We start from the raw sequence: 24,949 nt of genomic DNA on the forward strand, positions 1-24,949 counted from the left end.
AAGAAATACCTTTTATTTTTGGATTCCTATTCAAATTTCGAATCAGGAACTGCTTTTGGATTTTTGACATTCGAAAAAATGAACGAGCTACAGCGTTTTCGACCTTGAAAAGGTTGCAGTTTGAAAGTCACATAAAATCACAATTATGCGATTTTGAACTTGTTTTTTGAGGAAAACATTCAGGGATTGCATTATATCGCAATTTTTCGCCACAATCTTTACTTTTATGTACTCAATTCAAAAATTTTTGGGGTATCAAAAATTGAAAATTTTCATAAGGCTAACCCCTTTCCTAAAAAATTGCGAAAAATATGAAAGTGGCAATTTGAGGAAATACCTTTTATTTTTGGATTCCTATTCAAATTTCGAATCAGGAACTGCTTTTGGATTTTTGAAATTCGAAAAAATTAACGAGCTACAGCGTTTTCGCTCTTGAAAAGGTTGCAGTTTGAAAGTCACATAAAATCACAATTATGCGATTTTGAACTTGTTTTTTGAGGAAAACATTCAGGGATTGCATTATATCGCAATTTTTCGCCACAATCTTTACTTTTATGTACTCAATTCAAAAATTTTTGGGGTATCAAAAATTGAAAATTTTCATAAGGCTAACCCCTTTCCTAAAAAATTGCGAAAAATATGAAAGTGGAAATTTGAGGAAATACCTTTTATTTTTGGATTCCTATTCAAATTTCGAATCAGGAACTGCTTTTGGATTTTTGAAATTCGATAAAATTAACGAGCTACAGCGTTTTCGAACTTGAAAAGGTTGCAGTTTGAAAGTCACATAAAATCACAATTATGCGATTTTAAACTTGTTTTTTGAGGAATAAATTCAGAGATTGCATTATATCGCAATTTTTCGTCACAAACTTTACTTCTGTGTACTCAATTCAAAAATATTTGGGCTACAGCGTTTTCGCCCTTGAAAATGTTGCAGTTTGAAAGTCACATAAAATCACAATTATGCGATTTTGAACTTGTTTTTTGAGGAAAACATTTAGGATTGCATTATATCGCAATTTTTCGCCACAATCTTTACTTTTATGTACTCAATTCAAAAAACTTTGGGGTATCAAAAATTTAAAATTTTCATAAGTCTAACCCCCTTCCTAAAAAATTGTGAAAAATATGAAAGTGGCAATTTGAGGAAATACCTTTTATTTTTGGATTCCTATTCAAATTTCGAATCAGGAACTGCTTTTGGATTTTTGAAATTCGAAAAAATTAACGAGCTACAGCGTTTTCGACCTTGAAAAGGTTGCAGTTTGAAAGTCACATAAAATCATAATTATGCGATTTTGAACTTGTTTTTTGAGGAAAAAATTCAGAGATTGCATTATATCGCAATTTTTCGTCACAAACTTTACTTCTGTGTACTCAATTCAAAAATATTTGGGCTACAGCGTTTTCGCCCTTGAAAATGTTGCAGTTTGAAAGTCACATAAAATCACAATTATGCGATTTTGAACTTGTTTTTTGAGGAAAACATTTAGGATTGCATTATATCGCAATTTTTCGCCACAATCTTTACTTTTATGTACTCAATTCAAAAAACTTTGGGGTATCAAAAATTTAAAATTTTCCTAAAAAATTGCGAAAAATATGAAAGTGAAAATTTGAGGAAATACCGTTTATTTTTGGATTCCTATTCCAATTTCGAATCAGGAACTGCTTTTGGATTTTTGAAATACAGCGTTTTCGACCTTGAAAAGGTTGCAGTTTGAAAGTCACAAAATCACAATTATGCGATTTTGAACTTGTTTTTTGAGGAAACATTCAGGGATTGCATTATATCGCAATTTTTCGCCACAATCTTTACTTTTATGTACTCAATTCAAAAATTTTTGGGGTATCAAAATTTGAAAGTGAAAATTTGAGGAAATACCGTTTATTTTTGGATTCCTATTCCAATTTCGAATCAGGAACTGCTTTTGGATTTTTGAAATTCGAAAAAATGAACGAGCTACAGCGTTTTCGACCTTGAAAAGGTTGCAGTTTGAAAGTCATATAAAATCACAATTATGCGATTTTGAACTTGTTTTTTGAGGAAAACATTCAGGGATTGCATTATATCGCAATTTTTCGCCACAATCTTTACTTTTATGTACTCAATTCAAAAATTTTTGGGGTATCAAAAATTGAAAATTTTCATAAGGCTAAACCCTTTCCTAAAAAATTGTGAAAAATATGAAAGTGGCAATTTGAGGAAATACCTTTTATTTTTGGATTCCTATTCAAATTTCGAATCAGGAACTGCTTTTGGATTTTTAAATTTGAAAAAATTAACGAGCTACAGCGTTTTCGCTCTTGAAAAGGTTGCAGTTTGAAAGTCACATAAAATCACAATTATGCAATTTTGAACTTGTTTTTCGAGGAAAACATTCAGGGATTGCATTATATCGCAATTTTTCGCCACAAACTTTACTTCTGTGTACTCAATTCAAAAATTTTTGGGGTATCAAAAATTGAAAATTTTCTTAAGGCTAACCCCTTTCCTAAAAAATTGCGAAAAATATAAAAGTGGAAATTTGAGGAAATACCTTTTATTTTTGGATTCCTATTCAAATTTCGAATCAGGAACTGCTTTTGGATTTTTAAATTCGAAAAAATGAACGAGCTACAGCGTTTTCGACCTTGAAAAGGTCGCAGTTTGAAAGTCACATAAAATCACAATTATGCGATTTTGAACTTGTTTTTTGAGGAAAACATTCAGGGATTGCATTATATCACAATTTTTGGCCACAATCTTTACTTTTATGCACTCAATTCAAAATTTTTTGGGGTATTAAAAATTGAAAATTTTCATAAGGCTAACCCCTTTTCTAAAAAATTGCGAAAAATATGAAAGTGAAAATTTGAGGAAGTACCGTTTATTTTTGGATTCCTATTCCAATTTCGAATCAGGAACTGCTTTTGGATTTTTGAAATTCGAAAAAATGAACGAGCTACAGCGTTTTCGACCTTGAAAAGGTCGCAGTTTGAAAGTCACATAAAATCACAATTATGCGATTTTGAACTTGTTTTTTGAGGAAAACAGTCAGGGAATGCTTTATATCGTAACAAAAATTGAAAATTTTCATAAGGCTAACCCCTTTCCTAAAAAATTGCGAAAAATATGATAGTGGCAATTTGAGGAAATACCTTTTAATTTTGGATTCCTATTCAAATTTCAAACCAGGAACTGCTTTTGGATTTTTGAAATTCGATAAAATGAACGAGCTACAGCGTTTTCGACCTTGAAAAGGTCGCAGTTTGAAAGTCACATAAAATCACAATTATGCGATTTTGAACTTGTTTTTTGAGGAAAACATTCAGGGATTGCATTATATCGCAATTTTTGGCCACAATCTTTACTTTTATGCACTCCCCCTTTTCTAAAAAATTGCGAAAAATATGAAAGTGAAAATTTGAGGAAGTACCGTTTATATTTGGATTCCTATTCCAATTTCGAATCAGGAACTGCTTTTGGATTTTTGAAATTCGAAAAAATGAACGAGCTACAGCGTTTTCGACCTTGAAAAGGTCGCAGTTTGAAAGTCACATAAAATCACAATTATGCGATTTTGAACTTGTTTTTGAGGAAAACATTCAGGGATTGCTTTATATCGCAACTTTTTGCAAGTCACATAAAATCACAATTATGCGATTTTGAACTTGTTTTTTGAGGAAAACATTCAGGATTGCATTATATCGCAATTTTTCGCCACAATCTTTCCTTTTATGTACTCAATTCAAAAATTTAAAATTTTCATAAGGCTAACCCCTTTCCTAAAAAATTGCGAAAAATATGAAAGTGGAAATTTGAGGAAATACCTATTATTTTTGGATTCCTATTCAAATTTCAAATCAGGAAATGCTTTTGGATTTTTGAAATTCGAAAAAATTAACGAGCTACAGCGTTTTCGAACTTGAAAAGGTTGCAGTTTGAAAGTCACATAAAATCACAATTATGCGATTTTGAACTTGTTTTTTGAGGAAAAAATTCAGGGATTGCATTATATCGCAATTTTTCGCCACAAACTTTACTTCTGTGTACTCAATTCAAAAATTGTTGGGCCATCAAAAATGTAAAATTTTCATAAGGCTAACCCCTTTCCTAAAAAATTGCGAAAAATATGAAAGTGAAAATTTGAGGAAATACCGTTTATTTTTGGATTCCTATTCAAATTTCGAATCAGGAACTGCTTTTGGATTTTTGAAATTCGAAAAAATTAACGAGCTACAGCGTTTTCGACCTTGAAAAGGTTGCAGTTTGAAAGTCACATAAAATCACAATTATGCGATTTTGAACTTGTTTTTTTGAGGAAAACATTCAGGGATTGCATTATATCGCAATTTTTCGCCACAATCTTTACTTTTATGTACTCAATTCAAAAATTTTTGGGGTATCAAATATTGAAAATTTTCATAAAAAAAATAAAAAATTTCCTAAAAAATTGCGAAAAAAAATGAAAGTGGCAATTTGAGGAAATACCTTTTATTTTTGGATTCCTATTCAAATTTCGAATCAGGAACTGCTTTTGGATTTTTGAAATTCGAAAAAATTAACGAGCTACAGCGTTTTCGCTCTTGAAAAGGTTGCAGTTTGAAAGTCACATAAAATCACAATTATGCGATTTTGAACTTGTTTTTTGAGGAAAACATTCAGGGATTGCATTATATCGCAATTTTTCGCCACAATCTTTACTTTTATGTACTCAATTCAAAAATTTTTGGGGCATCAAAAATGTAAACTTTTCATAAGGCTAACCCCTTTCCTAAAAAATTGCGAAAAATATGAAAGTGAAAATTTGAGGAAATACCTTTTATTTTTGGATTCCTATTCCAATTTCGAATCAGGAACTGCTTTTGGATTTTTGAAATTCGAAAAAATTAACGAGCTACAGCGTTTTCGATCTTGAAAAGGTTGCAGTTTGAAAGTCACATAAAATCACAATTATGCGATTTTGAACTTGTTTTTTGAGGAAAACATTCAGGGATTGCATTATATCGCAATTTTTCGCCGCAATCTTTACTTTTATGTACTCAATTCAAAAATTTTTGGGGTATCAAAAATTGAAACTTTTCATAAGGCTTACCCCTTTCCTAAAAAATTGCGAAAAAAATGAAAGTGGCAATTTGAGGAAATACCTTTTATTTTTGGATTCCTATTTAAATTTCGAATCAGGAACTGCTTTTGGATTTTTGAAATTCGAAAAAATTAACGAGCTACAGCGTTTTCGACCTTGAAAAGGTTGCAGTTTGAAAGTCACATAAAATCACAATTATGCGATTTTGAACTTGTTTTTTGAGGAAAGAATTCAGAGATTGCATTATACCGCAATTTTTCGCCACAAACTTTACTTCTGTGTACTCAATTCAAAAATTTTTGGGCTACAGCGTTTTCGACCTTGAAAATGTTGCAGTTTGAAAGTCACATAAAATCACAATTATGCGATTTTGAACTTGTTTTTTGAGGAAAACATTCAAGGATTACATTATATAGCAATTTTTGGCCACAATCTTTACTTTTATGCACTCAATTCAAAAATTTTTGGGGTATTAAAAATTTAAAATTTTTATAAGGCTAACCCCTTTTCTAAAAAATTGCGAAAAATATGAAAGTGAAAATTTGAGGAAATACCGTTTATTTTTGGATTCCTATTCCAATTTCGAATCAGGAACTGCTTTTGGATTTTTGAAATTCGAAAAAATGAACGAGCTACAGCGTTTTCGACCTTGAAAAGGTCGCAGTTTGAAAGTCACATAAAATCACAATTATGCGATTTTGAACTTGTTTTTGAGGAAAACATTCAGGGATTACTTTATATAGCAACTTTTTGCCACAATCTTTACTTTTATGTACTCAATTCAAAAATTTTTGGGGTATCAAAAATTGAAAATTTTCATTAGGCTAACCCCTTTCCTAAAAAAATGCGAAAAATATGAAAGTGGAAATTTGAGGAAATACCTTTTATTTTTGGATTCCTATTCAAATTTCGAATCAGGAACTGCTTTTGGATTTTTGAAATTCGAAAAAATTAACGAGCTACAGCGAAAGCCCTTGAAAAGGTTGCAGTTTGAAAGTCACATAAAATCACAATTATGCGATTTTGAACTTGTTTTTTGAGGAAAACATTCAGAGATTGCATTATATCGCAATTTTTCGCCACAAACTTTACATCTGTGTACTCAATTCAAAAATTTTTGGGGCATCAAAAATGTAAAATTTTCATAAGCCTAACCCCTTCCCTTAAAAATTGCGAAAAATATGAAAGTGGAAATTTGAGGAAATACCTTTTATTTTTGGATTCCTATTCCAATTTCAAATCAGGAACTGCTTTTGGATTTTTGAAATTCGAAAAAATTAACGAGCTACAGCATTTTCGATCTTGAAAAGGTTGCAGTTTGAAAGTCACATAAAATCACAATTATGCGATTTTGAACTTGTTTTTTGAGGAAAACATTCAGGGATTGCATTATATCGCAATTTTTCGCCACAATCTTTCCTTTTATGTACTCAATTCAAAAATTTAAAATTTTCATAAGGCTAACCCCTTTCCTAAAAAATTGCGAAAAATATGAAAGTGGAAATTTGAGGAAATACCTATTATTTTTGGATTCCTATTCAAATTTCAAATCAGGAAATGCTTTTGGATTTTTGAAATTCGAAAAAATTAACGAGCTACAGCGTTTTCGAACTTGAAAAGGTTGCAGTTTGAAAGTCACATAAAATCACAATTATGCGATTTTGAACTTGTTTTTTGAGGAAAAAATTCAAGGATTGCATTATATCGCAATTTTTCGCCACATACTTTACTTCTGTGTACTCAATTCAAAAATTTTTGGGCTACAGCGTTTTTGACCTTGAAAAGGTTGGAGTTTGAAAGTCACATAAAATCACAATTATGCGATTTTGAACTTGTTTTTGAGGAAAATATTCAGGATTGCATTATATCGCAATTTTTCGCCACAATCTTTACTTTTATGTACTCAATTCAAAAAATTTTGCGGTATCAAAAATTTAAAATTTTCGTAAGGCTACCCCTTTCCTAAAAAATTGCGAAAAATATGAAAGTGGAAATACCTTTTATTTTTGGATTCCTATTCAAATTTAAAATCAGGAACTGCTTTTGGATTTTTGAAATTCAAAAAAATTAACGAGCTACAGCATTTTCGACCATGAAAAGGTTGCAGTTTGAAAGTCACATAAAATCACAATTATGCGATTTTGAACTTGTTTTTTGAGGAAAACATTCAGGGATTGCATTATATCGCAATTTTCGCCACAATCTTTACTTTTATGTACTCAATTCAAAAATTTTTGGGGTATCAAAAATTGAAAATTTTCATAAGGCTAACCCCTTTCCTAAAAAATTGCGAAAAATATGAAAGTGAAAATTGGAGGAAATTCCTTTTATTTTTGGATTCCTATTCTAATTTCGAATCAGGAACTGCTTTTGGATTTTTGAAATTCGAAAAAATTAACGAGCTACAGCGTTTTCACTCTTGAAAAGGTTGCAGTTTGAAAGTCACATAAAATCACAATTATGCGATTTTGAACTTGTTTTTTGAGGAAAAAATTCAGAGATTGCATTATATCGCAATTTTTCGCCACAAACTTTACTTCTGTGTACTCAATTCAAAAATTTTTGGGCTACAGCGTTTTCGACCTTGAAAATGTTGCAGTTTGAAAGTCACATAAAATCACAATTATGCGATTTTGAACTTGTTTTTTGAGGAAAACATTTAGGATTGCATTATTTGGGCTACAGCGTTTTTGACCTTGAAAAGGTTGGAGTTTGAAAGTCACATAAAATCACAATTATGCGATTTTGAACTTGTTTTTGAGGAAAATATTCAGGATTGCATTATATCGCAATTTTTCGCCACAATCTTTACTTTTATGTACTCAATTCAAAAAATTTTGCGGTATCAAAAATTTAAAATTTTCGTAAGGCTACCCCTTTCCTAAAAAATTGCGAAAAATATGAAAGTGGAAATACCTTTTATTTTTGGATTCCTATTCAAATTTAAAATCAGGAACTGCTTTTGGATTTTTGAAATTCAAAAAAATTAACGAGCTACAGCATTTTCGACCATGAAAAGGTTGCAGTTTGAAAGTCACATAAAATCACAATTATGCGATTTTGAACTTGTTTTTTGAGGAAAACATTCAGGGATTGCATTATATCGCAATTTTCGCCACAATCTTTACTTTTATGTACTCAATTCAAAAATTTTTGGGGTATCAAAAATTGAAAATTTTCATAAGGCTAACCCCTTTCCTAAAAAATTGCGAAAAATATGAAAGTGAAAATTGGAGGAAATTCCTTTTATTTTTGGATTCCTATTCTAATTTCGAATCAGGAACTGCTTTTGGATTTTTGAAATTCGAAAAAATTAACGAGCTACAGCGTTTTCACTCTTGAAAAGGTTGCAGTTTGAAAGTCACATAAAATCACAATTATGCGATTTTGAACTTGTTTTTTGAGGAAAAAATTCAGAGATTGCATTATATCGCAATTTTTCGCCACAAACTTTACTTCTGTGTACTCAATTCAAAAATTTTTGGGCTACAGCGTTTTCGACCTTGAAAATGTTGCAGTTTGAAAGTCACATAAAATCACAATTATGCGATTTTGAACTTGTTTTTTGAGGAAAACATTTAGGATTGCATTATATCGCAATTTTTGGCCACAATCTTTACTTTTATGCACTCAATTCAAAAATTTTTGGGGTATTAAAAATTGAAAATTTTCATAAGGCTAACCCCTTTTCTAAAAAATTGCGAAAAATATGAAAGTGAAAATTTGAGGATGTACCGTTTATTTTTGGATTCCTATTCCAATTTCGAATCAGGAACTGCTTTTGGATTTTTGAAATTCGAAAAAATGAACGAGCTACAGCGTTTTCGACCTTGAAAAGGTTGCAGTTTGAAAGTCACATAAAATCACAATTATGCGATTTTGAACTTGTTTTTGAGGAAAACATTCAGGGATTGCTTTATATCGCAACTTTTTGCCACAATCTTTACTTTTATGTACTCAATTCAAAAATTTTTGGGGTATCAAAAATGTAAAATTTTCATAAGGCTAACCCCTTTCCTAAAAAATTGCGAAAAATATGAAAGTGGAAATTTGAGGAAATACCTTTTATTTTTGGATTCCTATTCCAATTTCAAATCAGGAACTGCTTTTGGATTTTTGAAATTCGAAAAAATTAACGAGCTACAGCATTTTCGATCTTGAAAAGGTTGCAGTTTGAAAGTCACATAAAATCACAATTATGCGATTTTGAACTTGTTTTTTGAGGAAAACATTCAGGATTGCATTATATCGCAATTTTACGCCACAATCTTTACTTTTATGTACTCAATTCAAAAATTTTTGGGGTATCAAAAATTTAAAATTTTCATAAGGCTAACCCCTTTCCTAAAAAATTGCGAAAAATATGAAAGTGGAAATTTGAGGAAATACCTTTTATTTTTGGATTCCTATTCAAATTTCAAATCAGGAACTGCTTTTGGATTTTTGAAAATCGAAAAAATTAACGAGCTACAGCGTTTTCGAACTTGAAAAGGTTGCAGTTTTAAAGTCACATAAAATCACAATTATGCGATTTTGAACTTGTTTTTTGAGGAAAAAATTCAGGGATTGCATTATATCGCAATTTTTCGCCACAAACTTTACTTCTGTGTACTCAATTCAAAAATTTTTGGGCTACAGCGTTTTCGACCTTGAAAAGGTTGGAGTTTGAAACTCACATAAAATCACAATTATGCGATTTTGAACTTATTTTTTGAGGAAAATATTCAGGATTGCATTATATCGCAATTTTTCGCCACAATCTTTACTTTTATGTACTCAATTCAAAAATTTTTGGGGTATCAAAAATTGAAATTTTTCATAAGGCTAACCCCTTTCCTAAAAAATTGCGAAAAATATGAAAGTGGCAATTTGAGGAAATACCTTTTATTTTTGGATTCCTATTCAAATTTCAAATCAGGAACTGCTTTTGGATTTTTGAAATTCAAAAAAAATAACGAGCTACAGCGTTTTCGACCATGAAAAGGTTGCAGTTTGAAAGTCACATAAAATCACAATTATGCGATTTTGAACTTGTTTTTGAGGAAAACATTCAGGGATTGCTTTATATCGCAACTTTTTGCCACAATCTTTACTTTTATGTACTCAATTCAAAAATTTTTGGGGTATCAAAAATTTAAAATTTTCATAAGGCTAACCCCTTTCCTAAAAAATTGCGAAAAATATGAAAGTGGAAATTTGAGGAAATACCTTTTATTTTTGGATTCCTATTCCAATTTCGAATCGGGAACTGCTTTTGGATTTTTGAAATTCGAAAAAGTTAACGAGCTACAGCGTTTTCGACCTTGAAAAGGTTGCAGTTTGAAAGTCACATAAAATCACAATTATGCGATTTTGAACTTGTTTTTTGTGGAAAACATTCAGGGATTGCATTATATCGCAATTTTTCGCCACAATCTTTACTTTTATGTACTCAATTCAAAAATTTTTGGGGTATCAAAAATTGAAAATTTTCATAAGGCTAACCCCTTTTCTAAAAAATTGCGAAAAATATGAAAGTGAAAATTTGAGGAAGTACCGTTTATTTTTGGATTCCTATTCCAATTTCGAATCAGGAACTGCTTTTGGATTTTTGAAATTCGAAAAAATGAACGAGCTACAGCGTTTTCGACCTTGAAAAGGTTGCAGTTTGAAAGTCACATAAAATCACAATTTTGCGATTTTGAACTTGTTTTTTGAGGAAAAAATTCAGAGATTGCATTATATCGCAATTTTTCGCCACAAACTTTACTTCTGTGTACTCAATTCAAAAATTTTTGGGGCATCAAAAATGTAAAATTTTCATAAGGCTAACCCCTTTCCTAAAAAATTGCGAAAAATATGAAAGTGGAAATTTGAGGAAATACCTTTTATTTTTGGATTCCTATTCAAATTTCAAATCAGGAACTGCTTTTGGATTTTTGAAATTCGAAAAAATTAACGAGCTACAGCGTTTTCGAACTTGAAAAGGTTGCAGTTTTAAAGTCACATAAAATCACAATTATGCGATTTTGAACTTGTTTTTTGAGGAAAACATTCAGGGATTGCATTATATCGCAATTTTTCGCCACAAACTTTACTTCTGTGTACTCAATTCAAAAATTTTTGGGCTACAGCGTTTTCGACCTTGAAAAGGTTGGAGTTTGAAACTCACATAAAATCACAATTATGCGATTTTGAACTTGTTTTTTTGAGGAAAATATTCAGGATTGCATTATATCGCAATTTTTCGCCACAATCTTTACTTTTATGTACTCAATTCAAAAATTTTTGGGGTATCAAAAATTTTAAATTTTCGTAAGGCTAACCCCTTTCCTAAAAAATTGCGAAAAATATGATAGTGGAAATACCTTTTATTTTTGGATTCCTATTCAAATTTCAAATCAGGAACTGCTTTTGGATTTTTGAAATTCAAAAAAAATAACGAGCTACAGCGTTTTCGACCATGAAAAGGTTGCAGTTTGAAAGTCACATAAAATCACAATTATGCGATTTTTAACTTGTTTTTTGAGGAAAACATTCAGGGATTGCATTATATCGCAATTTTTCGCCACAATTTCTACTTCTGTGTACTTAATTCAAAAATTTTTGGGGTATCAAAAATTTTAAATTTTCGTAAGGCTAACCCCTTTCCTAAAAAATTGCGAAAAATATGAAAGTGGCAATTTGAGGAAATACCTTTTCTTTTTGGATTGCTATTCAAATTTCGAATCAGGAACTGCTTTTGGATTTTTGAAATTCGAAAAAATGAACGAGCTACAGCGTTTTCGACCTTGAAAAGGTCGCAGTTTAAAAGTCACATAAAATCACAATTATGCGATTTTAAACTTGTTTTTTGAGGAAAACATTCAGGGATTGCATTATATCGCAATTTTTCGCCACAATCTTTACTTTTATGTACTCAATTCAAAAATTTTTGGGGTATCAAAAATTGAACATTTTTATAACCCCTTTCCTAAAAAATTGCGAAAAATATGAAAGTGGAAATTTGAGGAAATACCTTTTATTTTTGGATTCCTATTCAAATTTCAAATCAGAAACTGCTTTTGGATTTTTGAAATTCGAAAAAATGAACGAGCTACAGCGTTTTCGACCTTGAAAAGGTTGCAGTTTGAAAGTCACATAAAATCACAATTATGCGATTTTGAACTTGTTTTTTGAGGAAAACATTCAGGATTGCATTATATCGTTTATAATGCACGACAGTTTACCACGTGTCGTAAATTCTGCAATTACTCTGTGCGCTCCCATAAAAGTATAGGGGTTTGGAGGTTCCAGGGATTATTTTTAAATTCAAGTTTAAGTTGAAATTCAACACAGTTAGAATTGAGTAGCTATACTGTGGCCCACCATGAAGTTTTTATATAGTAAGCTTAAATCGTCACGTCATATAAGGAGCTCTTCAGTATTCAGTTTCAAAATTACTATGAAGAAAAGAATATAAGCATATAGCAGTTTTAAAGCAAGTTGAGAGTCTTAACCCGTAGGGCCAACTGGTACTTGTCAAAGCGGAGGCAAAACGGCTAGTTTCGAATCGAATGCTTTCGCCATTTTGAGGCCATTTGTTATGTAAATCTTCTCTACAAAGAGATGGTGCTCAGTGACACTTAGTTTAGACTCGGCTATAAAAAGGATATCTTAACAAAGAAATGTCGCTCAGCGGCATTCAATTTAGGAGGTCTTTTGTTGTTGGATGAATAACTCCAAACAGACAGCACTGATATGGGAGAAGACTTCCCGCTATTCCTTTATAGAAAACTCGTGGGGTAATTTACATTTTATACTAGGCCTAATTGGCTTACTCTGAAAATGCCAGAAGAAATATGGCATTGAATCCAACTTTCTTAAAATGTACATATAACGCAAATTACTTATATAACCCGACAATATCAAGAACAGCAGTCTACATCTAAGGCAAGAGGCTTGCTGAAATTTTATCTGACTTCAGACTTAGTTATCTTAGGTTGAATGGTAGCCCACTATAGGTAAATTCACTTGAAGGCCAGTGTGGCCCATTGTGATATCCTAGAGAGAAGCTGTGATTCCTCGAATCATATCTAGAGTTTATACACGAATAAAGAAACAGAAAGAATGAAGAACTAGACCGGAAGTGAATACCTATCCCTCATGTAAGCACGTATGTGCATTCGCCGGATATCATGCTGTCCCGTTCACCAATCTCGAGAGAATTCCCAGAGTTACGTTCGCAAGATAACCAGATTGCAAAAAATCCCTTCCCAGAAAGGAGAACCTGTGTCTCTGTATACCCAGGCATGAACAGAGCAAGTGCTCGATACTCTCATCCTCATGAAGGTAATTCCTGCAGAAGTCATTTTGCGTCGTCATTTCCAGTCGCGCCGCCATGCCACCTTTGGCACTGTGTTCGGTTATGATCCCTGTCAAGGTGCTCAGCAACTTCAATTACTACATCGTCTTCAGTTGATGATATGTAGCTTAGGTTGAAAGGAGGGTGTGGATATTTATCCGCCCCATGCCACTATGGACATACACCTAGGCGAGTAATCGGCTTGTTGTGAGCTCTAAAAATTAAAAAGTAACCTCGAAATAGAAAATTTAAAGTTAGGAATTCCGTTCTACTAACAAAATCCTTAATTGTTTTCCGTAGCAATCCCCATGTTGGTTCATGCCTGGTATTGTGTCCCCACCTAAGTGCTGGGGTCTTTTAGCCACGATATGATACCAAATGCTATACTGACCTCCTTCTTACTTCCTTTCAGTAATAGCCTCGCCCTCTCCATATCCGGATCACCCCATAGTATTTCCGCCGTACTACCGACTGTTTAACTGTTCCAAGACATGAGCGTGCGTAACCCACGCCCTTAAATCGAACTGCGTCGACCTGAAAGACATGCGGTTTACCAAGTTTATTGACGGCAGTCCTCTGGCCTACACTGTCAAATCGTCTGCCCTTTCTTTCCCCCTTACTCCGTTATGGCCCGGCACCCAAACGATACGGTATATGCCAAAGAAGGCGTTAATCTTGTTCTTACACTGCAAGACTGTTTGTGACCTTACCGTCCTGGTTGTTATTGCCCTTATGGCCGTTTTATTGTCCGTGAAGATGTTCACACTCGACGCTATCACGTTAGCACCACACAACCTCACGCATTTCTTGGTCGCCCGGATCTCCGCCTGCAGGACCGTATTATGGTCAGGCTGTCTAAAACAGATCTCAGTCCCAGGCCACTAAAGTTGGTCATCTCGGCATTTCGAAAACTTGTTCGGGTTGCCAAATCTTTATTTGTGGTCTAATTTCCAAAATTCCAAATTTTTTCGTAAATTTTTGCATATGATCTCAAAAGGCAAATTTTTATAAATTTTACTAATTCTAACCCATAGTGCGTCGTCATATATCTGAGAAACAACTTAAGCCAGTTTACCTTCTGCCAAGTCAGTTTAGTTTTCTTGATATCTACCTAATATCGAATTCAATGTCTGGTCAAGGTTCATATGATGTGAAAATTTTCTATTAATAGCAAATTTTATGAACATTCTGTAAAATACAAATGAAAGTTTATTATAATTTCAACTCGATTATAAATGGAGAAAGCTATTTGAGGGGAAACTTGTACGCTGCTGCCAAAACTCCCCTCAAGATTGTCTTGAATTCCATCTGCCAGATCTAGGGTTTTTGAAGTTTCTGTTACAGAGGTTATGTTTGCTTAATGGTTTATCCAAACCCCTAAATGTATGCAATGATTTATATTAGGTTAGGTTAGGTTGAAAAGAGGGTGCAGATAGTAATCCGCCCCATGCCACTATAGACATACACCTAATCCAGTAATGGGTGTATGATTTATATTAACTATAAAAAAAGTTTAATTTCAAATGAAAATATTTTGAAAAAGTCGATTATCCACCTTCTTCTTCATTCACTTGGGATCACTTTTTCCCAAAAAAAAAAACTATGAATACTTTACCAAATTTGCCGTTGAATTTTTAAACGGCTTTCGATATATATAAAAAATAATCTAATGTGGTAAACACACTTAAAGCTCACCCTGTATATATGCTTTAGAGCAAACCAAAAAAGATTAATATCCACTTAACGAAAGTGCTAAAAGGCATAAACATGTGCTCTACACAAACACATACACACATATGAGTGCACACCAATACTTTACACATACCACCAGTTGGTGTCCTCTAATAACGCTCCTACAGGCAGGAGTTCTAATCATTTAGATATAGATGGGATATAGAAGTGTGTGTGCAAGTGAGAGTGCGAGTTCGAGTGTATTCATGTATATTTACTTATCTGCAAGGGTATTTGTATTTGAAATAGCAAATTTATGTAAATACTTGTAAACAGGGATATAAAAATGACGAAAATGTTTTTTTTTTTTTTTTTTTTTTTTTTTAATGCAAAAAGCACCTAAACTGAAGAGTGACACTCAAACCTCAAAATAATGTTCGTCCTTTTTCTAAAATAAAACGAAGTAGGAAGGCAAGATTTTCATGCTTGTGTGAAATTTAAGTAGAAAATGTGTTTGGTGTTTTATTTTTGAATTACTAAAGTAAAACAAATCAGTATTTGTTTAAGAACAAAACTTGAATAAAAACAAAATCAACAAGGAAGAAAGTTTTTAAAACCAAAGCCTAACGTAGGATGGGGGTGTATCCGTACTAATTTTTTCATTTCATTTGCAACCACTCGAAATATCGATTTTCGACCGATATTTTTTTCAAAATTTGGTTTTTATAGAAAAATTCTTCAAAATTCTTTAATTAAAAAAATCGTATACTTTTTCAGTAAAAATTTTTGTCAGCATTTTGTTTTTAATTGATTTTTTTAATATTTTATAGTGTATTTAGAAAATTGTGTCTGTTCGTTGTACCTCTGTGCCTAGAACTGATACAAAACATATAAAACAAAGTATATACAACATCCCTAGCTATGCCATTTTCTATTTCTTTACTCCTCACCCCCACTATGTCGGCGTGTGTGACAAGCCAGCAATTTATCAAAAATTTTATTCACATCTTCTGGTATTGGAGATGAAACCGAGACTTGAATAGAGAATTGACACTAATGATTCGATATTATAGACAAATAACACAAAAAACCAAGAAACTTTTTTCATCTTCTTCGCCTCGTCTTTCTAGGAATTACTTGTAACAACAATGAAAGTGAAAGTTTCTTGAACTTTAACCCCCCCCCCCCCAACCTCAATGCTGGCACAGAATCAAGCATTGCCACTTGAGATTTATGCTGAGGGTATGCTGGGGAGGATGTTAATCAATAAATTTGTTGAAAATGAAAGTTGAATATTCTTTAGCTCTTAGTGTGCTTTAGCATTTTGATGGCGGCTATGTGACTAGGAAGGATATCACATTTCATGCTATCCACTCATTTTCTTCTTATTGTTGGTCATATTTGTATAGAGACGAAAGCGAGACGAAAAACCGACGAGACGTCATTTGTTGCTTAAGTTAATGGTACAAAGGATTTGATTACAAGTGGCTAGTGCATATATGTGTAGGTCTGTGTGCTTGGGTTGGACAGCAATTAAGGATTTTATAGGAACCAAACCCAAACATTTCAATAAAATTTCACACAAGATAGCTTTAAATGCTTTAGGTTTCAGGATTATCTTAAAGTGAATCATTTTGTAAACATTTATCCTAACAGCAAAAAGTTACAATGGAAATTTATAGAAAAAACTCTCCTAAAAATGCAGTAACTTTTGTGAACATTTATTAATTACTGTGAAAACGTTTTAAGTTTTGTAGTAGTTTTGTAGGTTATGTTAGTTAAAAGTGGCAGCCCTTTACAGACTCACTTAGACAAATTTAAGTCCACAATTTTGATACCACAATAGCGACAGACCAAGGATTCTGGCGGGAATCGAACCTGCACTAGTAATACAAGCATACTAAGAAGTTTAATAACTTTTGAAAAAATTTACGATAAATAGATAATTTTGTTGAAATGTACCATACATATTAAATCATGTAAAAATCGACTGCAATTGGTAAAATTTGTGAAAATTTACTACAAATAAATGAAAAATTAACATATATAAGTACATAGTAAATTTTGTACAAATTTACTTAAAATAATAAATTCAAAAAAATTTACTATTTCTTGAAATTTAGTACAAATAGTAAATTTTAAGAAAATTTACTATAAATTGTAAATTTTGAGAAAATTTACTATAAAAAAGTAAATTTACTAAAGATAGTAAATTTTAAGAAAATTTACTATAAATAGTAATTTTTAAGAGTATTTCCTTAAGATAGTACATTTTAGGAAAACTCACTATAAATAGTAAATTTTTAGGAATATTTAATATAAAGAGTACATTTTAGGAAAATTAACTATGGATAGTAAATTTTAGGAAAATTAACTATGGATAGTAAATTTTAAGAAAATTTACTACAAAAAAGAAAATTTACTATAAATAGTAAATTTTAAGAAAATTTACTATAAATGGTAAATTTTAGGAAAAATTATTACAAATAGTAAATTTTAGGAAAATTTACTATAATTATAGGAAAATAAAGAAAATCAAATATAATATAAAAATATTATATTTGATATAATATTTATACTATTTATAAAAAGTTTTATAAATAGTAAATTTTGTGATAATTTACTTTGGTAGTAAACTTTAAGAAAATTTAATATAGCAAATTAAAAAAAAAAATATTCAATTTTAAGAAATGTAAATTTTGAGAAAATTTGCTATGAATAATAAATGTTAACAAAGTTTACTAAAAATAGTAAATTTTAAGGAAATTTACTAAAAAAAAGTAAAAGCATTTTTTAATGGCAAATAGTAATCTTAACGGAAAGTAAAATGACCATAAGGGCAATAACAACCAGGACTGTAAGGTCACGAACACCAAGGAGACTAACGGCTTCTACGAGGATGGCACAATCCGCATCGTTTGGGTGCAGGGCCATAATGGAGTAAAGGGGAATGAAAGGCAGACGATTTGGCAGTAAAGGGCTTTCGGGTCGACGCAGTCCGAGTTAAGGGCGTGGGCGATGAATGCTCTGTGGAACAGAAACAGTGTAGGACATTGGAAATCCTATGAAGTGATCCGTATCGCGAGAAGACGAGGCTATTACTGGAAGGAAGCAAGAAGGAAGTTAATATAGCTTTTGGTATCATAACGGGACACATAGGACTACGAGCTCACTTATGCTAAATCGGTGCGACAAGTGATAGCATGTGTAGGACATGTGGGGAAGATGATGAGACGTTGAAGCATTTTCTATGTCATTGCCCGGCATTCGCGGATAAAAGACACCGGCACTCAGGTGGGGACACAATACCAGACATGAACCAAGTTAGGGGAGTGGTATGGAAAACAATTAAAGATTTTTTAAGTAGTACGGAATTCCTAACTTGCAATTTTCTTTTCGAGCTTGCTTTTTAGTTTTTAGAGCACACCAGAAGCCGATTACTGGCTTAGGTGTATGTCCATAGTGGCATGGCAGATTAACCTAACCTAATAGTAAGTTTTAAGGAAATTAACTATAAATAGTAAATTTTAAGAATTTTACTATTAACAGTTATTTTTAAGAAAATATGCCATAAATAGTAAATTAAAAATTTAAAATCGTTAGCCAAAGCATTGGCTTGATTCAAAGAAATATGGTTTGATTCCAACTTTTTATCGTACAGCGCATCCATGCGTTTTTCGGACGTCACCTCCTCGCTGTCCTTACGGGTTCCAGTCTAGGTCATATCGTACGGTCGGCGTAGGATATGACCCAACCAAGTCCATTTTCTCTTCTACATCAACAGGGGAAGTGTTTGTTCTTATTTGCAATTCTTCATTTGAAATATGGTTTGGCCAGAAAATTCGAAGTATTTGTCATAGGCAGCGATTTATGAAAACTTGTACTTTACGGGTAGTCACTTGTGTCAATCTCCAAGTTGTACAACCATATAATAAAATAGATTTCACACTTCTGTTGAAGATCCTGATTTTTGAAAACTTGGACTTTACGGGTAGTCGTTTGTGTCAAGCTCCAAGTTGAACAGCCATATAATAAAATAGATTTCACACTACTGTTGAAGATCCTGACTTTTGTATTATGTGAGATGTCACTGCATCTCCAAATTTTGTTGAATTTGAGAAAGGCGCTTCTTCGCTTATGAAATTTTATGAAAATTTACTTTAAGTAGTATTTTATATAAAAATTTACTATAAATAGTTAATTAATTCAAATCCCTTTAAGTATATAATCATTTATATTAGCTTTAAAAAGTTTAGCTTGAAAAGTAAATACGTCTATGGTTTCCTTTTTGAATTTGGTGTATTTTTCCAAAAACGATTTTATAACGTCCCTCCCTGTTTACTTCAAAGCAACAAAGCAACTTTTAGACCCCTGTACTCACAAGCTTTTTATTATGGTCATTTGTTCAAAAAAATTTTTGATAATTTTTTTTCTATAATTTAATCTCTCTATAAATGTCTGCCTTAAATGTCACGATTTATACCCACGATTGCCCTTTCCTCTAGGCTATGGAAAAGCGAAACTTGTACATCATTTTTGCAATTTGTCAGTTTTGTAAATGCCTCACTTCATAAAATCAGCCTGCAAAAAAAGAAGCTTAATCAGCATCATGTCGTAGGAAAAAGTTTTGTTGGAAGCAAAAACACGCGTTACTGTGTTATGTTTGCTCAATTTTTTTTGGTCTGAGCTGTTTTTTTGTTTGTATTGAGCCAAGAGGCATATCAATTTCTTGAACAAGAACTTATTATCGGAACGGCCACATCAAACAGCACCAACACATAGGGGCAATAATAGTGGCACAGGCATACGCATTGAAGCCAAGAATGACTATCCCATGCGAACACGCTCACTCATACATTCATGTTATCCTTGTTAACTCCTCTTATACTCATACATATGCATACATCAGAATTTAAGGCTATTCTGACTAAATTGTTCTACTACAATACCATTGAGAATTATTCTTATGTGTCGCTTTATGTTACGTGTGGCTGTGTGGTATGGCCTACCATAATTGTGTTGAGCATGTACAAATGCATGATTGAGTGCATGACGACAATGTTGCCAATGGGAATTAAACGAGAACAAAATTCTTGCTAAAGTTTTCTTGCTAGTGTTTAGGAGTACGTGTATATTTCTCTGCGTGGGTATATGTGTGTCTATAGATTTTATTTGCTTAAATTGTTTGACAACTGTTTTCTTTTTGAATTTATTTCTGTTTTTTTATTTCGAATAAAATTATTTTGTTCCAGATTATGTTGATTGAGTTTGACGAAAGAGAGATTTTGTCGAAGTTAAAAATTATAAAAAGGGATTTATTGATATGATCGATTTTTTTATTAATACAGCAATGTTTTCAGTAAAAAAAATTGACGAAAATTTCTCAAATTATTTGCTACTTAAGCCAAGGAAAAATTAAGTTTGGACAGTAGTCTGCAATTAAACTGAAAATTTTTATGGATTTTTTATTGTGAGGGAAATACTTTTCATAGCTTTAAATACCTTTCAAAGTATGGACTACCAAAATCTGCCCTGTAGATGAAAAACAGATAGAAATAGTCGATCAGTTCTTCTATATAGGAACTGGCTTATTGTGCATGAATGTTTGATGTTGGATATCGATGACTTTAAATTTTAATATGCCCCACTATAGGCTTCACAATATTTTGTATACATTGGAAAATGTAGTAGACCGAGGTTCCAATCAACAGGCATGCGATCTTCCAACAAGTAGAAAATATATGCCTTATCAGCGTATCGCATTCGTTCCTCAGCTGCCAGGACTTTGTACTATAGTCAGGGTTTGGATCGAAGTTATTCTCATGATCATTACAATCGGATACCAAATATTGTGAAAATTTTTCTATCATTAAGCTCATCTCGAGAGAGAAATTAACACATCATTAGAAAAACAGGAAAACAAAATTAGAAATGTTGAAAATAGTTTTCCCCATATTTTCAGCATACATTATATTTGCGACATTTTCCTCCTCCTCACCCGCCGGAGGGTTTAACGAAATCTAGTTTATACAACTCAAAGTGTGTTTGTTTGGCTGTTTGTTTGTTTGTTTGATCCGAATAGACTCGAAAACGGTTGAACCGATGTTTATGGAATTTTCACAGATTTCGTAAAATGGTCAGGAAGGAATAATAGGCTATAACATTTTTTGATATCGGAAGGGAGCGGACCTTCCCCCTTACCCCAAAAGCACCACCTAAAAATATAGGGAGACCGATCGGGACAGTATGTGACTTAAATGAATGGTATTACAGAGTACAGTACTAACTTGATATTAAAAATTGGGTCCAGATACCCAGGGGGCCGCCCCAACCTAAAATCCTCTCAAATATGCATATTGGACGATAATAACAATATTGGACTCAAATGAAAGGTATTAGAGAGTAGATTACGAATATGATCTAGAAGAAGAAATAGGCTATAGAATTTGTTGACATCATAAGCGGGCGGACCCTCCCCCTTAACCCGAAAGCACCACGCAAAAATATTAGTGGGCCGATCGGGACAATATGGAACTCAAATGAATGGTATTAGGGAGTAGATAACGAATTACGTCTGGAAGGAGAAATATGCTTTAGAATTTGTTGATATCGTTAGGGAACGAACCCTGCCCCTTCCCCAAAAGCACCACACAAAATAAAAATGGACCAAATGGGGCAATATGGGACTCCAATGAAAGCTATTTGAGTATTAGAGTATTAATTTGATAATAAACATTGGGTTCGGTTACCTAGGGGGCCGCCCCGACCCAAGAACCCTTGAGGGGTTCTTGGGTCGCACTGCGGCATCCGTTGGAAAATTACGAATTTGCACTATGATTTTTTCTACAACATCCAACACCATGTATAGCTCGAATCGGTTCATAACACCCCTCAATAAACCGATTTCTCAAATTGACTTTTTAAGCCCCAACACGAAACAATTCTAATCAAAATATGTATAAAAAAACTATGGGGATCTCCTTTTATGTCCTCCAAATTTCCTTTTTTAATTTCTGTTTAAAAAGGGAAACCGTAGAGTTAAAAGGCCTACAGAACACTATAGTGCTTATGAAGGCCCAAACGTCTACTAATGACCAACATACTATTAGAAGGCGCTTGGGCCTGTCATCAACCCGTTGTGATCAACCCGTGTGATAAATTTTTGTGATATTAATTTTAGTGGTCATATAGCTCAACTCTTTCCCCATTGTGAGACAAAAATAAACGTAAATATTATTGGTATTTCTTTAAAATTAGACAATTCCAATCGAAAATCACGAATATTTAATCATGATCGCCCAAAAGTATGCTGCATTTTTTAATATTAAGTTCCTACTACTCCTATTCATAATAATAAATCTAGAATTCAAATCTGTATAATTAAAACAAAAATACTAAAAATTTATATGTTTAAATCAAACAAACGACAATAATTTATAATAACAAAACTTGGCAATGTTTTTGAAATATTTTTAAACATTTTCTGTAATATTGTAACAAATATATATTTTTTTAATCTTTTATATTTTTAATAATTAAAATATAAAATTTAAGATACATAATGTAGGAAAATTCAAAATTTGTGTAAAAAAATGAATTTTATAATTATTATTTTTTTAAATTTGTATTTTTGAAGTAATAACAAATTGGATTTTTTATATTTTAAGATTTTTTTATTATTATTTTTAAGGGTCTAGTTTGAGTAAGATATGAGGCTAAGTGTTGTAAAGGCGTTTCAAAACTTGGTTTAATAAAATAAGTATAAAGTTGAATAGAAATGAAAAACTTAGGAACTGAGACAAGAAATACTTTATTATTATGCTTTGGCTGGAAATGAATATATTGTATTTATTAATAATTATTTCTTTATTTTGTTTTTGTAAAAATACTTTGTTTATGTACATAAAATTTTTTAATTTTTAAAACCAACCTATTTTAATCAAAATTTTTCAGGAATTCACATATTACAAACATGCACATACAACTTTCTTTAAATTCCTAATTTTTCAAAAACAAAGTATTTTTATAAATTTTTCTAAACATTCACCAATTACTAAACATGGTAATAATAATTTTTTTCTTTTTTTAATTCTCCTTTTGTCCAAAAAACTTTATAGAAGCCATGCATGATTAAGACGGAACTTCTTAACAATGAGGATGCAGCACTGGATCGCTGTTATTCACCCTCTCTGACTAGGCCTCTGCGATGTGTAACCTCGATTACAACGCCATCACCATCACCCAATATGGGATTGCTAAGCTATTTGAATAATCCATTGATTTGTGGTCCGGGTGAATTACCATCACCCACCTTGGCGGCCATGGCTGTAATGAATGAAGATTCTAATCCACCAGGACTAACATCGTGTCATGATGTTCTTGATACGGCCAGTGACAGTGGCATAGATGATAGTCTCACTGAAAATATGTCGCCATTGAAGAGATGTTATGAACACCAACCACAACAACAACACCAACAGCAACAGGGAGCGCAAATTAAGGATAATGGTGGTTTCGGCCTAGTTAAGGCTGCCATATTAAACAACGAGAAATTGTACGCCGGCAAGCAGGAAATTAAAATGCGAAGCTCCATAATCGATGAGGGATTGATCATGATAGCCTCGTCAGCAGCAGCTTCACCAATTACTGTGGCCGATGAAGATGGTGCCTCGAACAGCAAACGTAAACGTTCGATTTCGTTTTTGGATAGCAGCAATCCCTTGATGACTACACCATTTCTAATGGATTTGTGCAATGATGATTACAACATGAACAAGGAATTTCTGGAAGAGAATGATATCGATAACGTTCTCAATGTATGGCCCACTGAGTTGGCCTAATGAATAGCAACAAGAGAAACAGGACACCACACAAAAACACACAATGAAATTTTTATAACAATAAGAGTTTTTTTTTCATACAAAGTTTTTCGTAAAACCGCAGAAGAAACAAATATTGTCATTTAAAAGTTAAAGAAATATTAACAAGGAAGTTACATCAGTTTTTTATCTACAACAACAAAATAAAACAATAATAGTTTTTAAGTAAAAAAAGAGACACTTCAATTCTAAAAACAATAGCCCTTAAATTTCAAATTCAAAATTTGTAACTGCCCCTCCATAGCTACTCTGCTTTCTTTTTGGCTATTTTGCTACCATAAAATAAAACATTTATTTTCTTTTTTTAGATTTAGACAAATCATAATATTTTTATAAAATGGAACAAAATAACAAAAAATTTTGCAAAAAAATATTCACTTACAAAAAATTAAAAAAAAAATTAATCATAGTTTTTTGAAAACAAATTGGTGAAGGTTAAAAATAAAATTAATCAAAAATTTAAAAAAAAAATCTACAGCAAAACCTCCAAAGCTTTTACACAAAAAAAACTATGGTTAATTACAAAAAAAAATTAAAAAAATAAAAAAGTACAAAAAAAATTAAAAAAATTTAGTGGTAAATTGTCTATGCAATAGTTTTAGTTTAAACAATTTAAGCATTTATCAGACAGAAAACAAATCAGTTTTTTTCTTTTTTCTCCCTATATGAAGTTATACAAATTCATATCTTCTATACAAGATTATATTGAACGGCATGTTGGTTTTTCTATAAAACCAATTTTTTCCGGAATTTGTCTACAAAAATAGTTTTAAGTTTATTCATTTTTTGTTTATCATTGGTAATTGTGCGTGTGTCTCTGTTCTAAATTTGAATTTCAACAATAATTTCTGTTTAAAAATATTTTCTTATATGTATTCCTGTGTTTTTCCTTATTTTCAAAATTTTATTAACAAACAATTCTTAAAAAAAATTAAATATTAACTTTATTCTAATAAATTTATTGATTGTCTCTGATTTGAAATACATATATGGCAAATAATTGC

General features: G+C 31.9%; 1 protein-coding gene across 8 annotated transcripts in view; it reads left to right on the plus strand.

The window, feature by feature from the left end:
* Positions 1–24,389, plus strand: part of LOC106086794 (protein similar) — a 479,262-nt gene extending 454,873 nt beyond the window's left edge. For 7 of the 8 annotated variants that reach the window (XM_059362061.1, XM_059362062.1, XM_059362063.1 and 4 more), the window contains exon 13: positions 23,184–24,359. In XM_059362061.1, coding sequence (XP_059218044.1) covers positions 23,184–23,906 — 723 coding nt within the window. In that variant the 3' untranslated portion in view covers positions 23,907–24,359. Of the gene's footprint in view, positions 1–23,183 lie in introns of all 8 variants that reach the window. The other variant, XM_059362060.1, reaches the window with a different exon arrangement.
* Positions 24,390–24,949: the final 560 nt, after the last annotated feature.

Source organism: Stomoxys calcitrans, chromosome 2 (genome assembly GCF_963082655.1).
Source record: "Stomoxys calcitrans chromosome 2, idStoCalc2.1, whole genome shotgun sequence".
NCBI classification, from domain to species: domain Eukaryota; kingdom Metazoa; phylum Arthropoda; class Insecta; order Diptera; family Muscidae; genus Stomoxys; species Stomoxys calcitrans.